This window comes from Aythya ferina, assembly GCF_964211825.1.
Source record: "Aythya ferina genome assembly, chromosome: 18".
Classification (NCBI taxonomy): domain Eukaryota; kingdom Metazoa; phylum Chordata; class Aves; order Anseriformes; family Anatidae; genus Aythya; species Aythya ferina.
This window is the reverse complement of record NC_140317.1, coordinates 7101933-7125962: the sequence shown is the minus strand read 5'-3', so window position 1 is coordinate 7125962 and position 24030 is coordinate 7101933. Positions and strand designations below refer to the sequence as shown.

At 39.5% G+C, this 24030-nt stretch overlaps 1 protein-coding gene across 13 annotated transcripts in view; it reads right to left on the bottom strand.

Moving 5' to 3' along the window:
* The window catches only part of COPRS (coordinator of PRMT5 and differentiation stimulator), a 99373-nt gene that overhangs the window by 74012 nt on the left and 1331 nt on the right, over positions 1–24030 (bottom strand). For 8 of the 13 annotated variants that reach the window (XM_084491943.1, XM_084491949.1, XM_084491950.1 and 5 more), the window contains exons 2-3: positions 23849–23972; positions 23098–23355 (exon numbers count right to left, since the gene is read on the bottom strand). In XM_084491943.1, the coding sequence (XP_084348069.1) occupies positions 23098–23355; positions 23849–23972 (382 nt within the window). Of the gene's footprint in view, positions 1–9627; positions 9869–17572; positions 18245–19893; positions 21053–21101; positions 22386–22503; positions 22524–23097; positions 23356–23848; positions 23973–24030 lie in introns of those variants that run through there. The other 5 variants (XM_084491953.1, XM_084491944.1, XM_084491951.1 and 2 more) reach the window with 5 other exon arrangements.

Genomic DNA, 24030 nt, shown 5'->3' with positions numbered 1-24030 from the left:
TCATTCCAAATGGGATTTCCAACAACTCCATTAAGGTGCTAGAAATACACTGTCCGTGTTAGACAAGACAACATCTTGTCAGACTCTGAAGTAATCGAAGGCTCTTACAGACAAAGCACTTTTTCCTAAAGGTTTTTCCCTTCCTCCAGGTGACCCTTCTGCGTTTCCTGGAGAACCAATGGTATCTTTACAACATTTACACTCCTCCAGTTCCCATTCCTCTAAAATCAGCTGCTGGTCTTTTTCTAAGAGAATTCCAACATGCAGCCATTTCTGTTTGATAAAAAGATCAGGGGCTTTTGTTGTCCAGAGGTAGGCTGCACCACAAGAAGCAACTGGCTAGGATCACAGTTTGTAAACTACAACAATGCTTTTTATTTTTATTTAATATTCACTAGGTCTGCACATATATTAATTTGGTAGGGTTGTCAGGGATTAAGAGACAAATGCTTACTCAGGATGTGGAGCCACGTAGATCAGAGGCAGAGTATGCATTGAGAACTCACACCTAATACAGTGATACACATCTCCAAAAAGCTTCATGAATCACTCTTACAGAAAACTCCTACTTCAAAGATCCTTATTCTTAACCCAGAAATTGCATTCTCAGAAGTCAATATAACCTTAAAATCTCACATGGTTATTCTTCAGAGTGCCTCTAAAATGATTTATTTTTCTTTTTGCACATATTGTCCTGAAAAAAGTTATAGTGGGAAAAAAGCAGTCATCTTCAGTCTGATGCTGAATTTATGCTTTAGCTTAAAAAGTTACGAGCCACATAATTTAATATGAAAAGCAAAGGCTTCTAGCCAGTCCCATAAAATGATGTTTATAATGCTTTGCATCTTGTGAAAAACAGGTAACGCAGAGAAAAGAACTAGCACCAAGCCAGACTCTTGGCCGAACTTAGCTTGCATTGATGCCCAATGGGAAGCTCTTTACAGTGCAGGTTCCCCAAAGGCATCGCCTGTATGCAGGGTCTACAATGCTATAACTGCCTCTGCCACAAATAAAACTTAGAGCTGAAAAGCAAAATCAATTGAGGGAAAACATCACAGAGAGAGATTTTTGAAGTGCTCAGAGAAACTTAGTGGCACATAGGGAACCGTACCATTGGTCCCCTCAGCCAAGCCCTGGGGTTAGCACTTTTCTGGATCAGACTTAAACCAAGCTAGCTTGGCAAAGCTCTTCTCATTCAGCTGGAAATACAGGCGACTCGCTGTCACCATAGTAGTAAAGAGCCACCAAGAACATTTAATGCTTTGACCGGTACATCTGGTGACACTGCCAGGCTGGCAGGACAAGCAAAGACTTACACACACTACCCCAGCTGTGTGCTTAAGGGCTCAGTTTGTGAGCCTTCAAGAAATCAGTCCTCACACTTCTGGCAGCTCACACCAAAGGTGTTATGAGTGAAGGAGCATAGCTCTGAAAAATAAACCATTAATGAGCTGGGATATAGTGTTATGCAACTCAAGAGCATACTGTGTACCTGGCACTCCAAATGACACCTTGGAACGAGATGAAAGACATTTTTGTTAGTGCTCAGTTCCAAACAACAACCACTCATTAAAGCGAGCTTCCTTCTGCCATCTCCTTCTCTTCGGGATGAGCAATTTCTACTTCGCTTGACATGACACGAAGAACTAACAGTGAAATGATCTCTCCTGTTCTCTATGCCACCGATGTGCAGCAATGGTTTATGTCCACAGCAGTTATTTGACAAGGTGCCCAAAGGTTTAAAACCGCAGATAGTGTACATGCAAACTGATGAGAAGTATCCTTGCTTCTTCAGCCACGCACTCACCAGAAGGGGCAGTGGCACGTTGGTAAGGAGATTGGCCTAATCCTGTGATTTTCCAGGACTGGTGCACTCACTCAGACTCAGCTTTCACAAAGCCCTCCTGTGGGTGTGATACAGGAACTACCTGAACACATATATCTACATATTTCCTCCAAGTTAGCTGTTTCTCTACTAAGAACTGATGCAGAACAGAACAGCCCAGGAGTCTCCGTCTACAGAGGAAACTGCAGTTCATACAAATACTCTTAAACACACTTTTCATCCTCTCTCCCCATTTAACTTTCTATTAGTGAAAAAAAAAAAAAAAGAAAGGTTTAAAGGTAAGGTTTGTTTTACTCGAAGTTTGAGAGGAAGGACACTACTGTGCTGGGATGAATGATGTGGAAAATGAACTGTTATCCTCACTCCATGTGTCATCGAGAAAGTAATTTCCTTCTCTATGCCTCAGTAGCCAATCAGTAAAGCAGAGTAAGACTCACTACCTCCCACCTCTTGTCTACCTTGTCTTTTCAGACAGTAATTCTTCCAAATGAACTTTATCTACCTGGTCTTAAAAAACAATAACAAAATCAAACACTACAAAAAAAAAAAATTTCCACTGCAGGCCTTTATCTGTTTTGGATGGGGCATTCCCATGCAGATATTGTCCACGTCACCCTTTGCAGAGGTTAAATCTTTGCCTGCTGTGTGCTAGCCATACCCCACCCACAGCAGGCAGAGCCTCTGAGCCTGACCCCAGGAAGAGGCAGCAGTGACTAACCAGTGAGCAATACGTGTGTGGAGGGAGGGAAGCTGCACTGCTGCTCTGCTGCAGCTACTGCCAGCTCCCCCCAGCCTGCCCTGCCCTTGCTCCTTTGATTGCTGCTAGGGTGAAGAAGAAAGGAAACAATCACATCCCCATGAACATCCTTCTGAGACTGCAACAGCCCTTCTATGGATACCTACTTGAGGAAAAACTTGCAATTAAGGACCTGAAACTATGGCAAATGCCATGCTACTGAGTCACCACCAGACCAATGCGTGCCTTTGCTTTTGTTAATTATTTTCATTGCAGACACAGGGCATACATCTTCAGAAAAAAATTCACACACAGTTTCAAAGCTCCTGACAAACCACTCCAATCTGCTGCTTACCTCTGTCTGCAGCTTCGCCAGTGATCTGAAGACCAGGTTGAATCTCATCAGTGTGAATAATTAGTGCTTTAAGATCCAAGGGTCTCAAGGTACTTTCACAGAAAATAATAAAATTGACAACATCCATAGGACGTGAGTGTCATCATTATAGCACATTGCACGGTGGTATAAAAATTAACATTCAGTAAAGTGAATCACCAAGGCCATTACTAGAGCAAGCCAGCAATATAATGACAATCTGATTCTCAGTTCCCGGCACTGTCTGGGCTGTGCTGCTTCCCCCGTTGCGCAATTACTGCAGAATCCTGCTTGTCCTCGCTGCTGCAGAAACTGAGGAGAACCGCTCAGAAACAGAGTTCGTCACAGATAAATAGAATAATTTTGTTTCTGGTGAAAATTCAAAATGCCAACAAAAAAAATCCCGTTTGGCAGAAGAGATATTTACATTTGGAAACACTGCCAGGGAATCGTATGGGAGATATAGCTTAGGCCCAGGAAAGCTGACAATCTGCTGCTGAACGGCTGCATTCTTATCTTGCCTCAGTTTTACTTTCTTAAGCAGGCAGGACTCACCAGAGCCTTTGGTCTGGAAGGCAGTATGAAAATATTCATACTAGGGAGCCCAGTCCCAGAGAATATAATGTGAAACGCCTTGGAAGCAATTCGACATTTCCTAAAGGAAGCACGCTCCATTTCAGAAAGAAGTATTGCAGATCTCAGAAATGAGGATTAAAACAAAACAAAACAAAACAACACTTTCAGCAGCAAACACTTCCTCCCCCACCCAAATGACTACGATTACAACAAAATAAACATTTATTTCCCAAAGATTCAGGTCTTTTTTGACCAATGTTACTACTGGTCATTTAAGCCAATGTTCAGGAATGAAAATGGGAGCTCTACACCTTAAAAAGAGCCATAATTTTTATGTAATGTTAAGAGGATGCCACAATCCACTATTTTTCTGATCAATGCCATGAGTTTTTCCCCCTCAGCCTTCTAGTACCCTGGATCCTTTTGCCTGTCGTGTCCATGTCCTACACTCTGTTTCATATCAAAACTAAACCCTAGGCACAATGACAGCACAATGAAGCCTTGATCAAGCACTCTGAGCTCTACTGTAAATATATCAGATAGGATGAGATCTTCCCATTTGCCCTCTGTAAGCTCTGGATCAAGTCCAGGACAAAGAGAAGTTTATTAATGCACACACATTCCTACTAGCCTTTGAGCTCTTTGGTAAAAATTGTTTTAAACAAGCCCCTGTAGAAACTGAATGAGCAGAATTCAAATATTTACATCGAACAACAGAGTTAATTACACTTCAAGACATTAGTAAGATTCACTTTGCTGCAACCTCAGCAACATACTACAGCAAACCAGCAACATAAACCATTTTCCGCAATCTGAGGCGGGCAGCTTTCCATCTGGGTTTCAGCTAAGGCAGGAATGTTTCTGTCTACAATAGAACCTCACTAATCAGCACTTCACTAATCCACACATTTTATTAACTTCGCCAAAAAACTCACAGCCTCTCCCTGCCCCTCAGCAAAGATTTAATAGCAGAGACCTCAAGCAAAGTCTTTCATTACCAAAACACATTTTTTAGGCAAATGTTACGTGCATTTGAGTCAGACATTACAAAGCACTTTGATAAATAATTTGAGCAAAACTAGAGTTGTCAAAGGAAGAGAGGGATCTTGTGCATATGTAGAGAAGAAAACCCAAGGCAACCCAGAGTTGCTTCTACAAAACAATGTTTTATCAAAAAACACTTAATCCTCAGTATCTCTCGGGATTTGGCTTTTTGTGAACAAAATAACACGCACAAATGAAATTTACTTCCTTCCAAGTTAACACTACATTTGCCCACTTACTTACTGGCTCACAAATTCAGAAACTTTCAAAGAAGTCTCCTTCCAGCCACTTCTGACACTTCATTCTTCCTTTCGGATAGTAGTCAGCATCCTTTAAATGTTAGCCAACAGAGAGAGCAGAGCCAACAAAAACATATAACCATTCGCTGGAACGAAAAGCTCTGTCCATCCTGGTTTCTTAGCTCTGTGTTTCGCAGCCCTTCATACCTCTCCGAACTGAATCATATAATTCAGCCTATTAGCACTTAAAGCTTGTGGCTACGGCAGCTTCGTGTTTCAAACCTACCAGATATTATCCACATGCCATCCTTAAAAATGAAACTAAATGATTACACATTGTTAATTATCCTTCCACTTCCAAAGACATTTTTAAACTAGTGAGAAGATAACAAAATATACTAACTTGATGTTGTTTTTTTCCCCTCATCAATTATGTTTGCTGTTAGTATAGAATATGAATTTATAAATTATGTACACGCATTTATAGAGCAACATAAGGAAAATTCATATGCAGAAAACCAATAAATTGGATGACGTATATTGATCCATTTCTACATTTTTGTATGAAATATTTATTCATTTAATTACACATAGAAAGCAATGCCATTTAAATACTACAAATGCTACTGAAGTTAATCAGACATTTCCAACGGTTCCATTACAACTATTGTTTTTTTTATTTTTTAGTTGCACCTTCCATTACAAATCATACGATTAATATTAGAAGCATGAACAAGTACATGCAAAGAGCATAGCATCCATTATTTTCTTCATTCCAGAAAACCAACTATAAAAGCTACCCTCATATATAAGAAACAGACAAAAAAAAAAAAAAAAACTTAAGTTCTTTATCATTATGTTTGGAAGTGTAGGTAGATAGAAATTAATAGTTTTTACTTTATATATTTTAAGCAGTGTATTGCTAAATATTTCTTCATTGCAGTGATGCACCAGTGTTCCTCCATGCATTGTGATCAGCACACGGGCCAGGAGGAGGTGAATGGCACCAGCCATCAATAATTTGTGAGGCTGTCTTTTCAGGTCACCAGCTTGAGTTGGAAAATCATACATACTGAGAGCTGTATGTTCACCTAAAAAAAATTTCTAATGCCTGTTTTGCAGCAGATAGGAGTTCAAAACCCCACGATTTACAGCTTTGCATGGAGTCTCAGCAGGTGCAGGCGAAGGTATGATATAGACCCACCTATTGTCCTTGAGAGCCAAGGTACACCAGCAAGAGACCCTCACAGCAAGTAGGTGGAGGGGAGGAAGCTGGGATCTCACAAGTTCAGTCCAAAAGCTACATACGCCCCTGCTTCACATAACACCCTCTGTCCTGCCGCAGCCCAAAAGAGCATTGACTGTGGATGCTCTTGCACAGGACTCATTTAGAAAGTACATCCTTAAATTATGATTTGGTGGACAAAGAGTAGATGCAGGTAGATACAGCCAGAGAACAGGCCATCAGATGACCCATCCCCATTTGGCTCAGGGCCCCTCACAAAACCCTATTTCCTCAGTCTGGCAAGGTTCAGATGGCTCCATCATACCCTACTCCTCCTCATTCCTAGCTGCAGATGCCTTGTGCTGGATTTACAGTGAGAAGCACCATGAGCCTCAGGAATATAACAGTTTGTACCTGTTAATGATCTAACGCAGTTTATTACACAGACCCTGACATTTTAAATTAAATTATGCTCTTATAATAAAGCATAGAAGAAACCCTGGTGAACTGTAACTTTAAGTGAGACCAATAAGAGCAATCCTTGTATCAAGCAGTAGCGCTGTCATGTGGCTGCACATTCAATCGTTATTGCCATTTATTCTCTAACTTAGGATTTCTGTTTGACCCTTGCAATTAGCTCAGTAGGTCAAAATTGGAAAACACCACATTGCATTTAAATACTTGAATGCTGCTTCTGTCCTTGAGAGCTGAAGCAATGTTGAGATGTTCAGACTTCCTAATCAAGATTCCCCTTGCCTCCATTTGAATGAGAATGACACTGGAAAGACAGGCTCTGGGCAACACTTGTGGCAAGATCCATACACCCACTTGTATGCCATTCTCAGCTTCCCACTAATGGTTACTGGAGAATATTTTGATTTATTCAGACAGATACCCTGAAAAACACCCAATTCACCAGAACAGATGTGATACTGCTAAAGGCTTTGATGCTGCACATCTTTATCAGCTCCAAAGCCTGTGTTGTCTTAATCTTGGAAAATATTTTGCTCATTGCCTCTTTTTTTTTTGAGCTGCATTTGAGACCAATGTAGGGGTGAATCCTTCCACGTACCTTTGGAATCACAAGGGCCAATGTCAAACCATAATTTTATCTGAGTACGGAGGGACTGAGGCAACGTGTCTTCTTTTCTAAGGCAACCTGCTTTGCATCCAACAGAATGAGAGAAACATACCCTGCACTGTCATACACGAGGAAATCCAACTCTGGCATAACTATTTCCATCAACTGCATCACACGGGGCATGATGGGTGTGGCAGAGACTTCCTCTGTCAGAAGAAACTGGCAGTCCTGTGCAAATGCTATTAAGGAGATGATGAAACCAAATCTGTGGATATATTTTATTTCTTACATGAAATAGTCAATCAATGTATCTGAGAAACTTGCATGCTCCACTTTCCTTCTGAAACACCAGTAAAACCACTTCTCCCACCTTATGGATTACACTGCATTTGTTCTCACGATTCCAAATTATATTGTTAGATTTCAGTTAAATTCAGGCGGAGGCGGTGTTAACACCACGTTATGTATGCCACCAAACAAGCTGTAAGCACGCAAACACCTAGCTATAAACATGCAGATGATTGATGTAAATAACTATACGCACATGTACAAATTCCATTTACATAGAGGCAGACCACGTCTCAATCCCGCAGTCTGCACAGAGGTCTACTCTTCTTTGCAGCAACTCCCACACCACTGGGAATTTCTAGATATGTTCAAACTTGAAGTCAACCCTGGGCATGCTTTGACACCTGAATTTTTTGGTGTAAGATAGATCTGTGCTTCCACAGATAGCTCCTCAATCTCTTAATCCGACCTTTTGGTTGAAAGAAACAGTTTATTAATGATAGCCAGCAAAAAGGATTATTACACTTAATTTAAATGTAAATTAAGAGACTTTGGAAGAATATTTTTTGATATTTGTTATTTTTTAAATGAATTAAATAATATCAAAATCAGAGACAGACCTAGCATAGCTCATAAAATCAGCCTGTGGAGACATAAAATTCATCAGGTCTTTGTCTCCACCTACTGTTTGGAGGAATAATACTTGAAACTCCTTCAGGGACACAGTGAAGATACTGAATACCTTTCTCTTTATAAAAACATCTATTCCATATACATTGCAATACTTTACCAGTTGTTATCATAGCTGCTGCTAAAAACCTAACATTGAAAGATAATCACGTCTTATTTTATTTAGAAGAGAACATTAGCCCACAACTATTCCAAAGGGGCAACTGTTACGGTTTTATGGAACACCCTTCCTTCCATGTAAGTTTTGATATACAAAAAACTCTGCTGAAAATGTAAGCATAAGAGGTGATTTGGAAACTTCCTGAACAGGAATGAAAATTAAGAGCCTACACTTTTTTTTTTTTTTTTTTTAAATGACCAACAATTATATTTTGAAAAACCCCTCAGGTTTGCAGTCTAAACCTGCACAGGCTTGAGAATGCTCTCAGGTGTAACGGCAAAATGAATGAAACAAAATAGTCTTAATTAAAACTGATCAATCTGTCAAAGCCTGGAAGAGATTACAGACATGTCTGATCAGTGGCTGCTCTATACTTGCACTTCCTAATCTGACAAAACAAAATGTAAGCTATACAGTTTTTCTAAAGATAGATCTTTTCCTGGTATTTTAGCACTGTCTGGCTACTTTCTCTCTTTTCCATCACTACACTTCTGGATAATCAGAAGCCAAAATAAAGCTTTTGCTTGCAACAGTCTGGGGAGGACAAGTGCTAGGCCTGCTTGAACAAAAACTGGGGAAGCCCTGGGAGTCCATTAAAAACTTGATTGAAATTGTCAGGCTGATGGCACAGTAGCAGCTAACCTGCACAGTAAGGGGGCACAGATGCACTGCAGGCAATTTGGTGTTTTTATTTATTTAAACCACATGATGTTTCCAACCCTCAGAACGTGTTCAGGCAGCAGATTGAAGTGTGCCAGAAAATTGAACCTTGAGACACGCTGGTATTGGTGAATAAGCTCTTTCAGAAATACGCCCTGGATGGACCTAAAAATGTACTTGCAAACATGCATATGGGAATCATTTTGTTTTCACAAATAACTGTCTTGACTGCATGTTGCAAAACTGTGAGGGCTTTCAGCTATTTTCAAAACTGCCTGTACGATTTAAATAGCAAGTTCCCTATTTATTACCGTGAAGAAGAGGATATGGACACTGATGACTGACAAACTCACATTTTAATCCCTTTCTTCTCTGAGTATGCAATTACATCGAATATTCTTACGTCACCTCAAAAACACACAGACGATAAAGGCTCTTACATGGTAGATGGACCTGCAAGTATCAGACTCAAAAGAAACTTCCTCCACTCAGCTCCTGATTACCCTCAGGAAGGTTGGTACAATGACCACCTGCAGATTTCATCCAAAATAAACATTTTTATATAAGAAATACTAGATGTTACGTACGCATCCAAGCTGTAATAAAACTTGCAGTTGATATTACCTCACCATTTGTTTTTCACCTTCACTTGAGGAAGCCTTTGGGCACTCCTGACACAAGGACAGGAGAACCCCACAAACAGGTGATGAATCTGGCCATAAGCAGTGCACTGGAGACCTACATCCTCCTCCTCTGTGTCTGAAGCAGGCTGAAAGGAATCCTCACGCACCTCTCCAGCCTAACCCACAACAGACAAAGCCGTGAGGAAGGGGGTAGGGAATTGTGTCACCAGGAATGTCACGGCTTGGCCAGATGTGCACACTCAAAAACGTACTGAAAGCTTTTATGTATCCTGATAGATTGTTTTCCTGAAGGAGAAAGTTTTGCAGCTGTAAAACAAATAAACTTAATTTAGCAAATACTCTCCCTCCAACGCTTATTTACAGACACTAATGCACATCTTAAAAATTGTTTTAAACCATAAGCAGAAGCTCCAAAATGGGTAAATAAAAAAAGGTTTGATAACATGCAGAAAAGGCATGTCCACAGCAAGAAAGCCGTCTTTGCGTAACAACCCTAGAGGACACGATAAGATATGCCCAAGTGCATACCCTTTTCTTCTCAGTATAGGACAACCCCCAACAGAAGTAAGCTGTGTAAGCAGCACTCAATCTTTGGCCTCTGCTGGGCAGATGTGCTGTTGGGGCAGGACAGATGCCAGGATGACAGAGCAAAACACTTTGGGTTTATTTCCTTTGCTTCACACAGTGCTGTTTTTATAACCTCACTAATATTGTTATTTGTTGAGCTCGGGGAGGAAAGCTGCATAGGAATTGTCAAACAGGATCTCACCAGAGGGCTTATGTCCATCCCTTCGTAGTAGAAATAACAGGCTATACTTTCCGACAGATGTGCTAATATTCTGCAGGAATTGGTCACAACATTGACTGTGCCAGCACCTGCAGCTTCAGAGGAAATGAACCCTAACGGAATAATAACGGCGTATCTGGCCATAAAAGCCATTCCTTCCAAACTTTTCATATGCTAGTCAAGGTGTACTGTACAGCAGAAATGTTCAGAAGCGAGAGACTAATTTGAAGACCAAGTGGGCATAAGCCACTCATATAAGCCCGAACGCACACAAACACAACCATGTTCTCTCAGTATCACACATGAGACCCCCAGTGGTATCTGTTTGAAGTTTATCCACAGTCAGCGAGCCGCCCTGAGCTATACTTGTCTTCCCAGCCAAAGGATGGTCACCCCTGCCCTACGGTATAGACCTGAAGAATAAAATTTAATGAGATTTAATTCAAAGGTGTCACCATATAAAAGTGTGTGCTTGGGGAACAGCTATATTTCTGGCTTTTCTGATTCCTCATAGCAACAATTCCACCAACTAATTCATGCAAATAAAAAGCACTTTTTGAAGTACTATTTCATTATTTACTGAAAGAAGGGAGGAAAAAAAAAAAAGTCTTCTTTGAAGTGAAAGGCACTGCCATCCTGGAGCTAGGGAAGCTTTGGTAACTATAGCAACATTATAATTTCCATTATAAATTTTAATAGATAGTTAATTTGGCAAATCACATGCTGGAATTCAAGCCATTTTTTCCAGCGAACCCGGACTTTTCAATACACGAAGCTATTCATGTTTACAAGCAGTTGCCTCTAAAGCGCTCTACAACACAGCTGCCTTCCAAACATAATTTTCATATCAGCCTTGACAAAGAAAGTTTGATAAGTGGATTCTACTTCTGCTATTATTGCCCTTGACAACGTTTTTTTTCTTCTGAAACCAAGTGAAGTGTTTGCAAATGCTCTTTTTTTTTTTTTTCTTTTTTTAGGAAGACAGAACAGGCAACGTTCAGTGGGGACTAACTCATACACTGTTAACGTAGTTCAAATACTTTGTCTTCCAAATCCTGATCAATATCCAAGTTATTTTAAAAGTACATAGCTGTATGGATAGGAGATTAATGAATAAAGTTGGCTATGAGCTATGACAGAATGTTTTATCAGGGTGAAATTCACCTGCAAAAGACTTTCTGAAATTCACTGAAGAAGGTAAGACTGCTAAGCAAGAAGAAGCATGCTGTTTATTACTAGTGAATTTGATGAGGCATTCAGGCATGGAGGCTTCCTCTATCACTGCAAAATAAGCTGCATTCCTCCCTTGTATACTACACACTGTAAAAAGCTTGAAAACAAGCAACTATCTCAAAAATCCAGATTTTTCTCAAGATAATTAAGATGAATCTTAAACATGACAGACTCTCCACCCATTCCAACCCTTTCTACCCATCCAACCCATTCCAATAATCCAATCTCTTTGCTTTGTAGCCCAACACTACTCAGCCAGGAGGGTCACTACATGGCACAGCTTACTGCAGCCACCAAGGCTGCTGCTTCCCAGTGAATTTCAGCTCCAGATTCATTCTTCATGCAGATTTCATGTTCCCCTAGCACAACGTTATTGCTACGAAATCCAGATGGCAGTAGTCAGCCTGCAGTGTTCAAACCCAGCTTTCCTCACCCCTACTGCTAGCTCCTACTCTTGAGATTAAGGTTTAGCAAAACCCTGGTAAACCGGACACAAGCTAATTAAAAAGCAAAAAATACCCCCAAAGAGCTGAAAGCCTCCTGTGCACATGCAGAGTCAAGAAGAGCCAAAAGCCATCAACATACTTGATGTCAACACACAAACTGCTTAACTTTGGGAACACCTGTTCTACATGTGGCTTCAGAAGAACCAACAGCTTTGAATACTCTTACCTTGCACTTCTCAAAGCCCATGAAAGTACAAACCCCCACCAGTGCTCTGACATCACCAAGCTGAACTTCTCTTTACCTCCAGATCCAGCTCAAACCCAAACTTTTTCCTTTCTTCCTGACGTACAACATAGTAGTTCAGCCATCACCTTCACCTGATTTTTCCCTAGGTATGTATAACAAACACACATGTAGGTTTAGTGACTGTATTTGTATTCCCTTGTATCATGGAACCAAATTTTTCTTCAAAATTACAGTAATAAGCCTACCTAATGCTGTTATAGTTGGGATTATTTATTTATTTATTGAAAAAGAAATCTATGTAAAATTTTTGTGCCATACAACTGGGACCCTTTGGTAACTCAGTAGATTAACTGTCCAGAATGGTTAAGATAATGTAACAAATGGGAAAAGAAGCTTCGTCTTCTCATTTTTGCTTTATCAGATTGTGAAGAACGCATAACATTACATGCGGTCTTGCTCAGCAGGAAGAAAAGATACCATTTAACAGTGATGCCCCACATTCTGCCTGATAATATCAACCAGAAAGAGATCTCCTGTAAAATTAGACAGTAGCTACTAAATGGACAACAAAAAGGATGAGAAAAAATACGTAGAAAAATCACAAAATAAGAATCTGTAAATGGCAGCATTAACACACACTCAATGGAAGTGTTAATGAAAACAGAAATTAGCCTAATTAAATCTTCTCTACAGCACCTGACAGCAAAGTACATTGGTCTAATTGTATACAGAGTACATTTTATTGATGCAACAAGGTAAGGCAGTTAAAACTACTGAACTGTTAAAAAATAGCCTTAAAATGTCATCCTAGATCTAATGAAAGGATCAAAATAAAAACGAATGTTAAATCCCCTACTTCTTTTTTTTTTTTTTTTTAAGAAAAGAATCTAGCTCTCTAGTCACAAGTACCTATTCCTAGATTGCAGTCCCCATGAAGAAATGCAATGAGATCCCTTGGGTGGAAATTTGGAATAGCCAAGAATAAAGAAGCTTCTTTGTTATTATTAGAACATGGAGGATATTTGATAAGACATGGAGAAAACAGCTGTTGCCTACATTATTAAAATAGCATTGAATGGCCAAACAGAACCTGCATGGATTAATCATGGGAAGAAGTGCTAAAAATAAATATCCTTCTCACATCAGAGTAGTGGTAAGGTAACATAGCAAAAAGGATACAAGGATACAAAGTACTCTAAACTAAAGAAGGGAAAGCTCTCAGCTCAATTAGATGAGGCTTCAATTAGTCTGAGGAAGTCATCAGATCAGACTTGATGCATGCTCAAATTGTAGAAGACAGCACAGTTACTGTGCTCTCTCTTTTAATGTTCTCCCTTATTTACCTCCTTTCAGTCTCCTCCCAGATGCGCTGTTGATACCATCCCTGAGTTACGACACAAGGTGGAAGCTATCATAATTATCAGAAAACATATTTCTTCTTTTCTTTATCTAGAACCCATAGCTAGGGCTTACTATTATGGGCAGAAACAGAAACTAAATTTAACCCCAGGCAGAAGCAGCCACTGGGAACAACAACAAAAAAAAAAAGTGAAACACAAACCTTAGTGATAAGCCCCCAAACCAGGAGAAGTCCTATTGCCAAGCCTAAGGACTGAATTGTGATGGCAACCATCACTAAACCCTTAGCAACATCCAATAGCAAGGTAAACTGAATGGGAATAACAGAGCTAAGCTTCAAAGAATATATAGCAAAAGAGGTTGTTTCCCACATACCTGGAGTCTCAGTTAGGGAACAATTAAGTCAATTAGCAGGACACTGAACTTAGTCCTTTTGTTTGCAGGCAGTCAGGATCACAAAGGCTGGGTGTTACCAGTTTCCCCAGCTCAGTAACACCAAACAGGGAGACTGCTACCTGATGGCAAAATGTTCACGTCTGTCCCCAAAGGAAATCACAATAACGTAACCCACAAATGACAAGATATGGCTGATGCATCCTTTAGTCTGTTACACGTTGCGGAGGAATGGAAGGTGCCTGGTGCAGTCAGCATGGGGAGAACGGCCTCCTCACACTGTCAGCGTTAGGTGCTTGGTTTATTTCTTTGTGCAACAGAAACCCTGCTGCAGTTAATGGGACAGGTGGTGGAAACTCCCTGATCTTTGGTCTGAGAGTTTACCTCTATACATAATTAGAAGCACCATCATTAAAGTTAGTGCTTAAAATTGCAGGCAGGAAGCAGACACACAACATATTCCTACAGGGCTACAATGCACTTTATGGACCATGTAGGAAAGTCTGTGCTTAAACCAAATCCCAGATGTGTCTGAAAAACAGCTTGCCCGCTTCTCCAAATTAAATCTAATCCACCTACCAACACAAGTGCAGATAATAGAACTAAATGTAGTTTTTATCTAGTAGACAGGCAGTTTCCCTGCCTGGGAAGTGTTTATGTAAGTGATTATAATGTCTGACAGGTCCTACTGAAAACACCAGGCTTCCTGCAAACCACGAGCTGCAGTTAGAGGCCCAATCAAACAAACCAAGCGTGAATGATGCAGAAGAGCTAGAAGTAAACAAATTGGATGGTAAAAGGTGTTTCAGACCAGGAAAAAAATGGGTTGTTTGAAGAATACAGGACCCAAGGTACTAGTAATTCCCTTTGTTCTCAGCATTATATTTAATATCCTAGCAAATCCAGTAATGATACTAGACAAGAAAATGATGATGGCTTCTGAACCAGCACTGTGGTACTGACAAGGCTCCAGCTCCGTGCGTTCATTTCAGATTACTTGTCCAGCTTCAGGCTGTGACAGAATGAGCTAACCACAGCTGAAACAGAATCTGCAAATTTCTTTTACATATTTTTCTCCCATACTAGCACAATGCTTCCCTGATTTATTGATCCTTTCTTGGAAGCATCAGTGTAAAGCGCCTCTGAGAATCAATGATCACCTCCCTGTCTCTTCCCCAGCACAGCCCACACGCCCAGCAAAAAGCTGCATCTTGCAATAAATGTTTATGTTTGCTTCCTTAAGGACCCAAATCCCATATGATTCTTCAGGCTTGGATTGAAATTCCAGTACTACATCGATTCCCCCGCATCCATTGGATTTCTTCAGGTTTTCACAGAGGGACAAGGGCACAGCATTAACACTCCAAGTACTACTTTGTACATCATATCACGTTTTCATACTTAATTTTTAAATCTGTATTTATAGCTTTAATTTGTCTGTGAAGTAAGAGCCTGTAAGACCTACTAAGCTCCTAATTTATTTTGCCACGAAAACTGCTTGGCTGTATCCTGGAGGACTGAGGTTTAGGCCAGATGACCAAAGTGATCCCTATGATGTGTAGCCATTACAAGTTTAAAATAGTAACTATATTAATTTCACCCTTACAGCCTTCCCCTTTTCCCTAGGAGCATTTTAAAAGGGGTTCTAAATTGCAATGCAAAATCAGATAACTTTTTATATGAGACACAATGTAGTTTGGTAAAATGCAGGAAATACAGCAACTAGAGCTACAGTAAATTCAGGGTTCCAGCAGAATAAACAAACATAAAGGTCTGCACAGCATAAGCTTTAGATGAACCTTGCTGCCCTTCTCTAAAGATACTGTACTTTCACAACAGGTGCCATTTTGGAGCAGATGAGGTTCTTAAATTTTCTAATACTGTCCTCTTAGTGGTATGTCAAATCCAGACCAAAAACTTAACATGCACTTAACATGCTTCTCTTCTGACAAACAAACAAACAAAACATAACTCAGCTAGAAATTAATTCAAATAAAGTACTGAACAAAGTTCTAGTCGTCTACCACCATTCCCCCTAAAAGTTACTTTCTGAGACAACCTCAAAGATATTATTTTGATCAGTTGCCCATACTAGTGTTGAAGTATCAGTTATTCCTGCACTTGGTATTTCAGTTCCAGCAGCACCACGGTCACCAGTACTGTGAAGATCAGCTCAACTAAAAGACTTTTCCCTACTGCCTGGAACTCCAGGTACATAAAAGGAGGTGGTACTCTCTGCTGTGGAGTATAAATCCTGTTTAATTGTACCTTCACACTTATTCCCTTCCCCAGAAGTGTCTGAGCATGCAACGCTCATAAGAATTTTAGAAGTTAACACTCCTAGGCTGATTTCTGCTATACTTCCTGAAATTACCTATCCTAATTGTTGAAAAAAAAAAAAAAATCCAAAGAAAGGGAAACGGACCTTAAGACTCGTTCATATTTTTTTGCTGTGCAAAGATCAGTGGAGTTACAATGCATGTAAAGAAAGCCCATTATATAAAGAACTGAAATCCACAGCAGTAATGCAAGCTTTAGCTGAGATGCCACAGGCATTACACAGGCGGATGTACAGGGACACAGCTTCCACTTGGGTAATGAGCTACTGGAGTTTCTACCAGCTGAGGATCTATTCCAAGTGCTTAAAGGATATTGCTTCCACTACTAAAACCAATTACTAGGATTATGTGATTTGCAGCTTTTTTTTTTTTCTTCAGTAGGTTCTTCTGCCAAGCTAGGAAGTTAGGCTATGAGCTGCTAGTACCCCCAGCACTAACAACCCACCACGATTATGTTCTCATACTTGCGTATCCAATGTGTACATTTGTAATACAGAACCACTGAAAGTAAGACTCACAAGTTCCTTCCCCATGCCTACAGAAACCTACGACCAGCTTGAGAAAATGACCTTTGTTACACTGGGATTTACACTGGTGTCCTTGGAAGCAGCAGATGGTCAGGATGGGCTGCTGCCATCAGCATTTTTCCTTTAGTCTGTGAAATTATTCATATAGACACCTCAACAGCGAAGATGTTTTCTCAGTTTCAGAGCCAAAGCACAGCAGTTACAAGATGGGACAAAAGAGCAGTCAACCAGTAGTCTTTAAAATATATTAAAATGGGCTGGACTTCGTGGTTATATAACAGCAAGAAACCACTATCTCAATCTGAGGTATGAATTAAATGTTGTACCATATCAACAGGAAATATGAACACATTTCCTTTAATTACTTCCTCTTGCAAATCATTCCGCATAGGTCTCAAAGGAAATAACTGATGCACCCAAAGCAAGTTTAGTTTCTTTGCTGGCCTGTTTAAAGAAAATGCAAAACTCTTGTCATTCTTTAAATGCTGCTATTTAGACAAAATTTCTTCCTCAGAGAAGTTCAAGTGCTTTACCAAGAGGCTGGTCTCTTTGTCTGCACCTGTAAAAAGGGACTATGAGACAGAGGAGGAAAAGAAAAACAAGGGCAGCTTCACAATTGTACCCAGGTCTCCTTCTGAGTCCTATTATACAAACTACTAAGCCTCTGCCACAAAATAAACCCAGCAAGCACACTAACCTGCAGTAGAGCCTTCTGTCCTTTGTGTGGTATCTTATACTGTAGGTGGTATGAAGTGAAAAATACATCTAGAAATGGATACACATTCAACTGAGTGCTTTTTGACACTTCAGATACATGTTCAAACTAAGTTATGTACTGCCAATATGTTTCCTGCATGCATAAAAAATATTTATAATCTTGGTCCTGCAGCAGGATGCTTTCACCTCTAAAAATTTCAGCAGGCTGCAGGATTGACACTCTTGGCTTGAATTGTTGGCTCATATGCTACCTTATGTTCGTTTTAATTGCGAAGTATTCTTGCCTAGAATGACATGCTTGTGTCAACACAGAACAGACTCGGTGCAAAAGTCACAATGGAATCTGAAACACCCTGTAGTGTAGAAACATTAGAATCCATGAGCTTGGTTTCAAATCCTTCCAGGGAGATGCTTTCTGAGAAGGCTGCATCTGGTTTTCTAATCCCACTGAAGTCTGAGAGTATTCAGATCAAACCTTACATTAAGCCCCTTCCCTAACAAGCACGGCCAAGACGAACGAAATTAGGTTTGCCAACATTTCCCCAGAGAGTGCAATGCTTCTCTGCTGTAAAACCCACATGCTGTTTCTTGTGAGGCGGGTAGGGGTGGTGTCAGATTTAACCTGAAAGGGAAACTGAAAACAAATCTTTTAAGTTTACAATCATTTAAAATACAAACAGCTTGACAAGGCAGCCATTCAAGACAATTTCTCCTCAAATAACACAACAGTCCAGACAAATAAGGCTGATGGCAATTAAAGGTACTAGCTGGAAACAAACAAACAAACAAACACCTTGATTTGAGATGCAAAAGTCAATTTATAAAGTGCATAGAAAATGCCTTGGAGACTTCTGGACTGATGGAATTTTGGAATCATACAGGAATAAAATTAACCTAATTGATGTTAATAAGGACTTTGTGGTTTTCATTTTAAAACAATTCTAGAGAAGGTGGCTTTGCTTCCACAGAACTCCGTTGGTTTCATCTTTATTAAGTCTGATGGGACATCTCCCACAAGCACAGTAAAAAAATATATATTAAGCCCAAAGTCAAGTGATGTTCTTTTCTCAGCCATGGGAGAAATTCTCAGTCTAGTAAATATAACTTCAGAGTGAAATAAAAAAAATGAGAAACTAATCAGGGCCATGAATCAGTCTCACTGGGGAACAACTGAGCAATGCAGAACCCAAATCTAAATAGCTATCAATGTTAGAAATCCAGCCCAGGGATCTGACACTTGCTGGTGAAACCATACCAGATGAAAACACACTTAACAAGATAGACTTTTTTTTGCTGCCCTCTGCAGGGTAGCACTGAGCATTGCCATCTACAGCTGAGGCTTGGTAAGTGATAAATAGGCTCACAAGATAAACTGCTTTTTTCCAAACAGCCTTTACAATTTACTGGTCTATTGTTGCTTCACTAATCAGCACTCAATTTATATTTATTGATGTTGAATTTATAAGTGCAAGTCAGCAGTTTTACTCCAGTTGATGAGTCAGCTACAGTCAGGCTCAAGAGTTCTATTCCCGTTTTCTAGGTTAGAAAAAGAAGCCATATCCAAACCTAAAAGCTGGGCATAGTCAATTCCCTCTACAGAGGTATGTGCATGTTCTATCACAGGACTCCAGTTAAAGAGCAGTTCCCCCATACCTCTGATTCAATACACAGCAGTCCACATATCAAAACCCACCAGTGCCTTAGCAGAGACAGGGCTTTCTTCATGTGTGAGGAAAGAACAGAGTGTTAGCCTGTGCCTTCTGTGTAAGCATGTATTCTGGATGCATGCCGAAGTAAGTTGCAATGCAAATACTACTCCTCAGAGCACTCCATCAGACAAGAATAAAAGAACAGGCCCTCTTGTTGCAATCCCACCAGCAGGCTTCTGTTAAAATCTTCTGTTAAATCTTGGTACATAGCAAGCAAACTCCGGTTGCTTGCTATGTACCAAGATTTAACCAGGAACTCCAGTGTACCAAAAGAAAAGTCTCTTCCAAGCTCTTTTACTTCTCTGCTCTCAAGGAGAAGATTAAGGAAATATCACTGTCTTGTTCACTTCATCCTTCCAAACTAATATGGAAATTATTTTACTCTCAGAGATTGGATGATTAAAAAAAAAAAAAAAAAAAGTCTTCCAGTGTTAACTCCTTGCTTGAGAATAAACAAGCACAGGTACTGTGCTTTAGTATCAGGCAGCGTCAAAGTCATCAAGAAATTCTTGAGAGAGAAGTGATGAATGAAACATGAATATTAGAAGATCATTGTTTCTTAAGTCATCAGCCATCAAATCCACTTACGTATTTTATTTGAGATCATTTCTTTTAATTCCAAAGCAAAGGCAAGGAGGATATGGTTCTCATTCCAGCTATTCTCTTAGAGACATTGTGGAGTTACTTTGTGTTCCCATTTCCTCATTTGTCAAAACACAAGTAACAGCAAAAATATCCACATCTATCGTGAACTTTACCTCACTGCTGTGTGCAGGACACACCAAGATTACATAACCATAGATGTTTTCTTTGTCATTACATATCTGACGTAACATGAGGATGTTATAAAGACAGCTGTGGGACTGGAAGATGATATGCCTGTATGCAAGAAGGTCTGATGTGGAAAAACCTCTGCTGGGAGAGGGTCAAACACCCGGCATTCCTATTGGATAAAGAAATCCCAACTATACGTCCGCACGCGTGTTATAAATGTGACATACATTTTTCAAATACCTTCATACTGAAATACATTTAAAAAAAAAAAAAAACAACTCATTTTGTATTTGCCACATCTGATTTTGTCAAACATGAATATTAGACACGGACTAACAAACTACAACACAGAAGTCGGAAGGAGGAAGAGTTTTCAGAACTATCTGAACTGATTTGATAACATCAAACGGAAAGGAAAGAAAAGTACAAGTTACATGGCCAGACACACAAGTATCAGCACATCAAAGCTGGCAAAGCTTGGTGACCAAGCTGAAGTTTAGAAGTTAAATACTTCCTCCCAAACAATTAATTAGCAACAACCTAGATCTATATAATACAAACTGAAAGTAGTCCAGAAACACATTGACTGCGTGCAGCTAGCACCTGCACTCTGGGTCCCCAGGGGTCAGGTGTAGTCGCTTAATAAACACCTCAGAAACAGTCTAAGATAAACTTCAGAGATGGCGTGACATTTCGGGCCTTAAGCAGAACTCTGCAAGCAAGCCAAACGGCTTGACACAACTTGGCGAAGAACACAATCCAACTCAGAAGCCGTACTTAGTTCTGATCTCATTCATCAGCATCATCAAACTGGCCAATCTCAGTCACTCTAACTGGCAGTGTAAAAGCAAGACTAGCCGCATGGTGACAACATGGGTTGTACAATGATTCCTCTTGCAAGGAGTATGAGACCAAAGGATTATTTTCCTGAAAGCTTCCGCAGTAGAGATCACCAGCATCTAAAGATGAAAGAAAAGACGTAAACCATGAAAGGTATTTAGAAAACTAGCGGTATAATGTAGCAGATTATTTTGCACTTCTACAGCATTTTCCAGTCAAGAATTTCAGTCTGATCTGCCAGCACTCATGAATTAGACCTAAAAACAAAGCAAACAGAAAGCTGAATTTGACAACATCTTCATTTTAATGAAGGTTCCTGCCACAGAGACAAAATAGTTTTCTGAAAAGCTCAATGATATACCTGAATTCAGAACATCTAACACTAGCTCTTAAAATGCATGCAGTTCTCTTCTCTCCAGGCACAAAAGGTTCATGAAGCCATTTCCCTTATTTCTCCCTCTTTCTCCACAACCACATCCCAAATTAGGATACCTCCAAGCCCTTTTAAGACTGGGTCACTGGAGAGAAACAGAAGGGAGGGGTTCTATAAAAGCTACCTCTGAACAGTATTTTCACTAGCCTAGAATTAAGCCTAATAAACTGTTTATTTAACCAACCTAGCACAAAAACAGAGCAAAGTCCTTCTACACAAGCAAAAGATTTATAGAGAGCAGATGCTGAAAGGCCAGTACATGCTACTGGCTAGTTTTCCAGTAGTGCTGCAGGACAAATTTTAAAAACACTTGCATTCAATGAAGGTAAAATGCCATAAAATGATTAACCAAGCATGTTTTTGATTTGTAGTAGTCAACAACTCAGGCACCTGTATTCAGTGTTGCAAGCACTCAAGTCCCATAATCACAGCTTCTTCCAACTAAATTTGTGAGCATTTGAAGAGCATAAACTACAGGTCAAGATGACTTAACTGAATACAGGAAAAGATGAGAACTTGTGACAGCTAAAACAAAAATCTATATAACAAAAAAATCAAAACATTCCATAAATTTGAACAGACGAGATTTAAAGGACAGCCCAGAATGAAAGAGGGAAACATACAAAAAGGAATTAGCACCCATAAAAGAATCAGTCTTTTTCTCAGGTTACCCAATATGAAAAGCTCCTGCTATATTCCCACTTTAAAATCAGAATGATTTTATAGAAGGCTGCAAAAACTTTCCCAGTTCATTCTGTTATCAACCTATGGAACTGGAATATTTTAATTCCATAAATGGCTGTTGTAAACAGAGAATCGGTATTTCCTATATAAAGAATGAACTGCGCGTATTTAATTCCAATAAATTCATTCACATTAATGAGAAGAAAATGGAAATGGTTCTTTTCTATGTCCACAAAGACACAGCAGGTTATCGCTCACTGTTGGCTAAACACCATCCAGTTGTTTTATCCCAACACACCGCCTGGCCTGAATGTCTCAGTTCAATACATGAGTCACTGTAAAACAGATTACAAACCACAGGATTAATATGACTTTAAAGATGTGGATGAAAGTGCTTCTATCCATTGCACCTTTGTCCGTGGGATCGATAGGAACATTGTCAATTACATGCACAAAGACTTCAGAGAATCAAGCTTCAAAGTAAAATAAAAATATATAATTAAAAAAAAAAAAAAAACCACCCTCAACTCAAAAAAATGCCAAAGAAGCAAACAAAAAAACCACCACACGACACAGAAAACACCTACAGCAAAAGCAACAACAAACCATATTCACAACAGAGACTGAGTGCTTACACCGCTCCACACCCAAAAAGCCCACACTCTTGATGGACATTAGGGCTGGATGCTTGGAGGGAAGGAGAGTTCCTGAACTCTTCTGATTCAGAGTAACAAAGATGCATTATAATAGAGGGCTAACTTCTCCAGAGAAACTTGATACCCATAAACAATTCTTACCATTTCACTCCTTAAGAATTCAATTGCTCAAGCAAGATTTACATGTGAACTTGACAACATTGCCTATAACTCCTATATTTGGCAACAAAATTATACATTACAAATCCATGAGGTAAATGTAAACATAAAATGATTCAAAAAAAAAAAAAAAAAAGAATGTGGAGTTATTTATGGAGTTATTTTAATACATTTTCCTACACAGCACCTACCTCCACATACTCAAATGAAGTACAAGTAAATTTGTACTCACCATAAGGATTACTTTCAGACTCCTCCAATTCTTTATCCCAGTCCTCTACCTCATACACTGAAGCAGTTTGCTGCTCAGGAGAAGTAACATTCTCAAGCATATTCGAGATTTCACAATTCAGGTCTTCTAGGTCAGGCTGTACATAATGATAGTCAGCAGGAGTTCGACCAACATCATCTTCATACGAAGAGGTATCAGAGAATTCACTTTCTTCAGAGTCACTGTCAAGAACACGTGGAATGTTCTTCCGCAAACATTCTAAAAACAAAAGAAAGCCAACAGAAATATTTAGGAATTAAATGGGAACAATTAAATGCTTAAGATGGAATCATTTGTCTAAGTATGTGAATGTGCTTTTTAACTAATGGTGTAATTATAACAGATGCTATTTCAAGCGGTTCTTTAGGTTTCAGATGATTGGGAATGTCAGAAACAGGCACACATCACAACACTAGCTGAAGTAAAGATATTCCATAAACTCTTGTTGAAACATTATTCTTTAAACCATGGCAGAGGAACCAGCAGACCTTCTTCACCACATTCATATCTATTATTTTTTAAAATTATGTTGAAATGCTATCGCTTTGGCTTACAAAAAATATTTTTTTGTACTATTAATGAAACACTCTCATTCATAGGAATGCACAAATATCTACATGAAAGCAGTTTAGCAAAGTAATTCAACAGGCATTTCCTATGTATCACAAAAAGGTTTTAAGTATCTTTCCTCAAGCAGAGTTCCATTACTTACCATCTGCTTTGGTTTGCCCTAGTATTATAGGATTAACTTTTCTGGGCTTCCAGTTCTTAGCTTCCCTCTTGTCAGGAAGTTGCTCCTCCTCAAAGGTTGTGTGCTCAAGGGAGGCAGCCATCACCTACAAAATAGTTTTAAATAATTTGGTTGCCTCTCATTGATTCCTCCAGCAAGGCTCA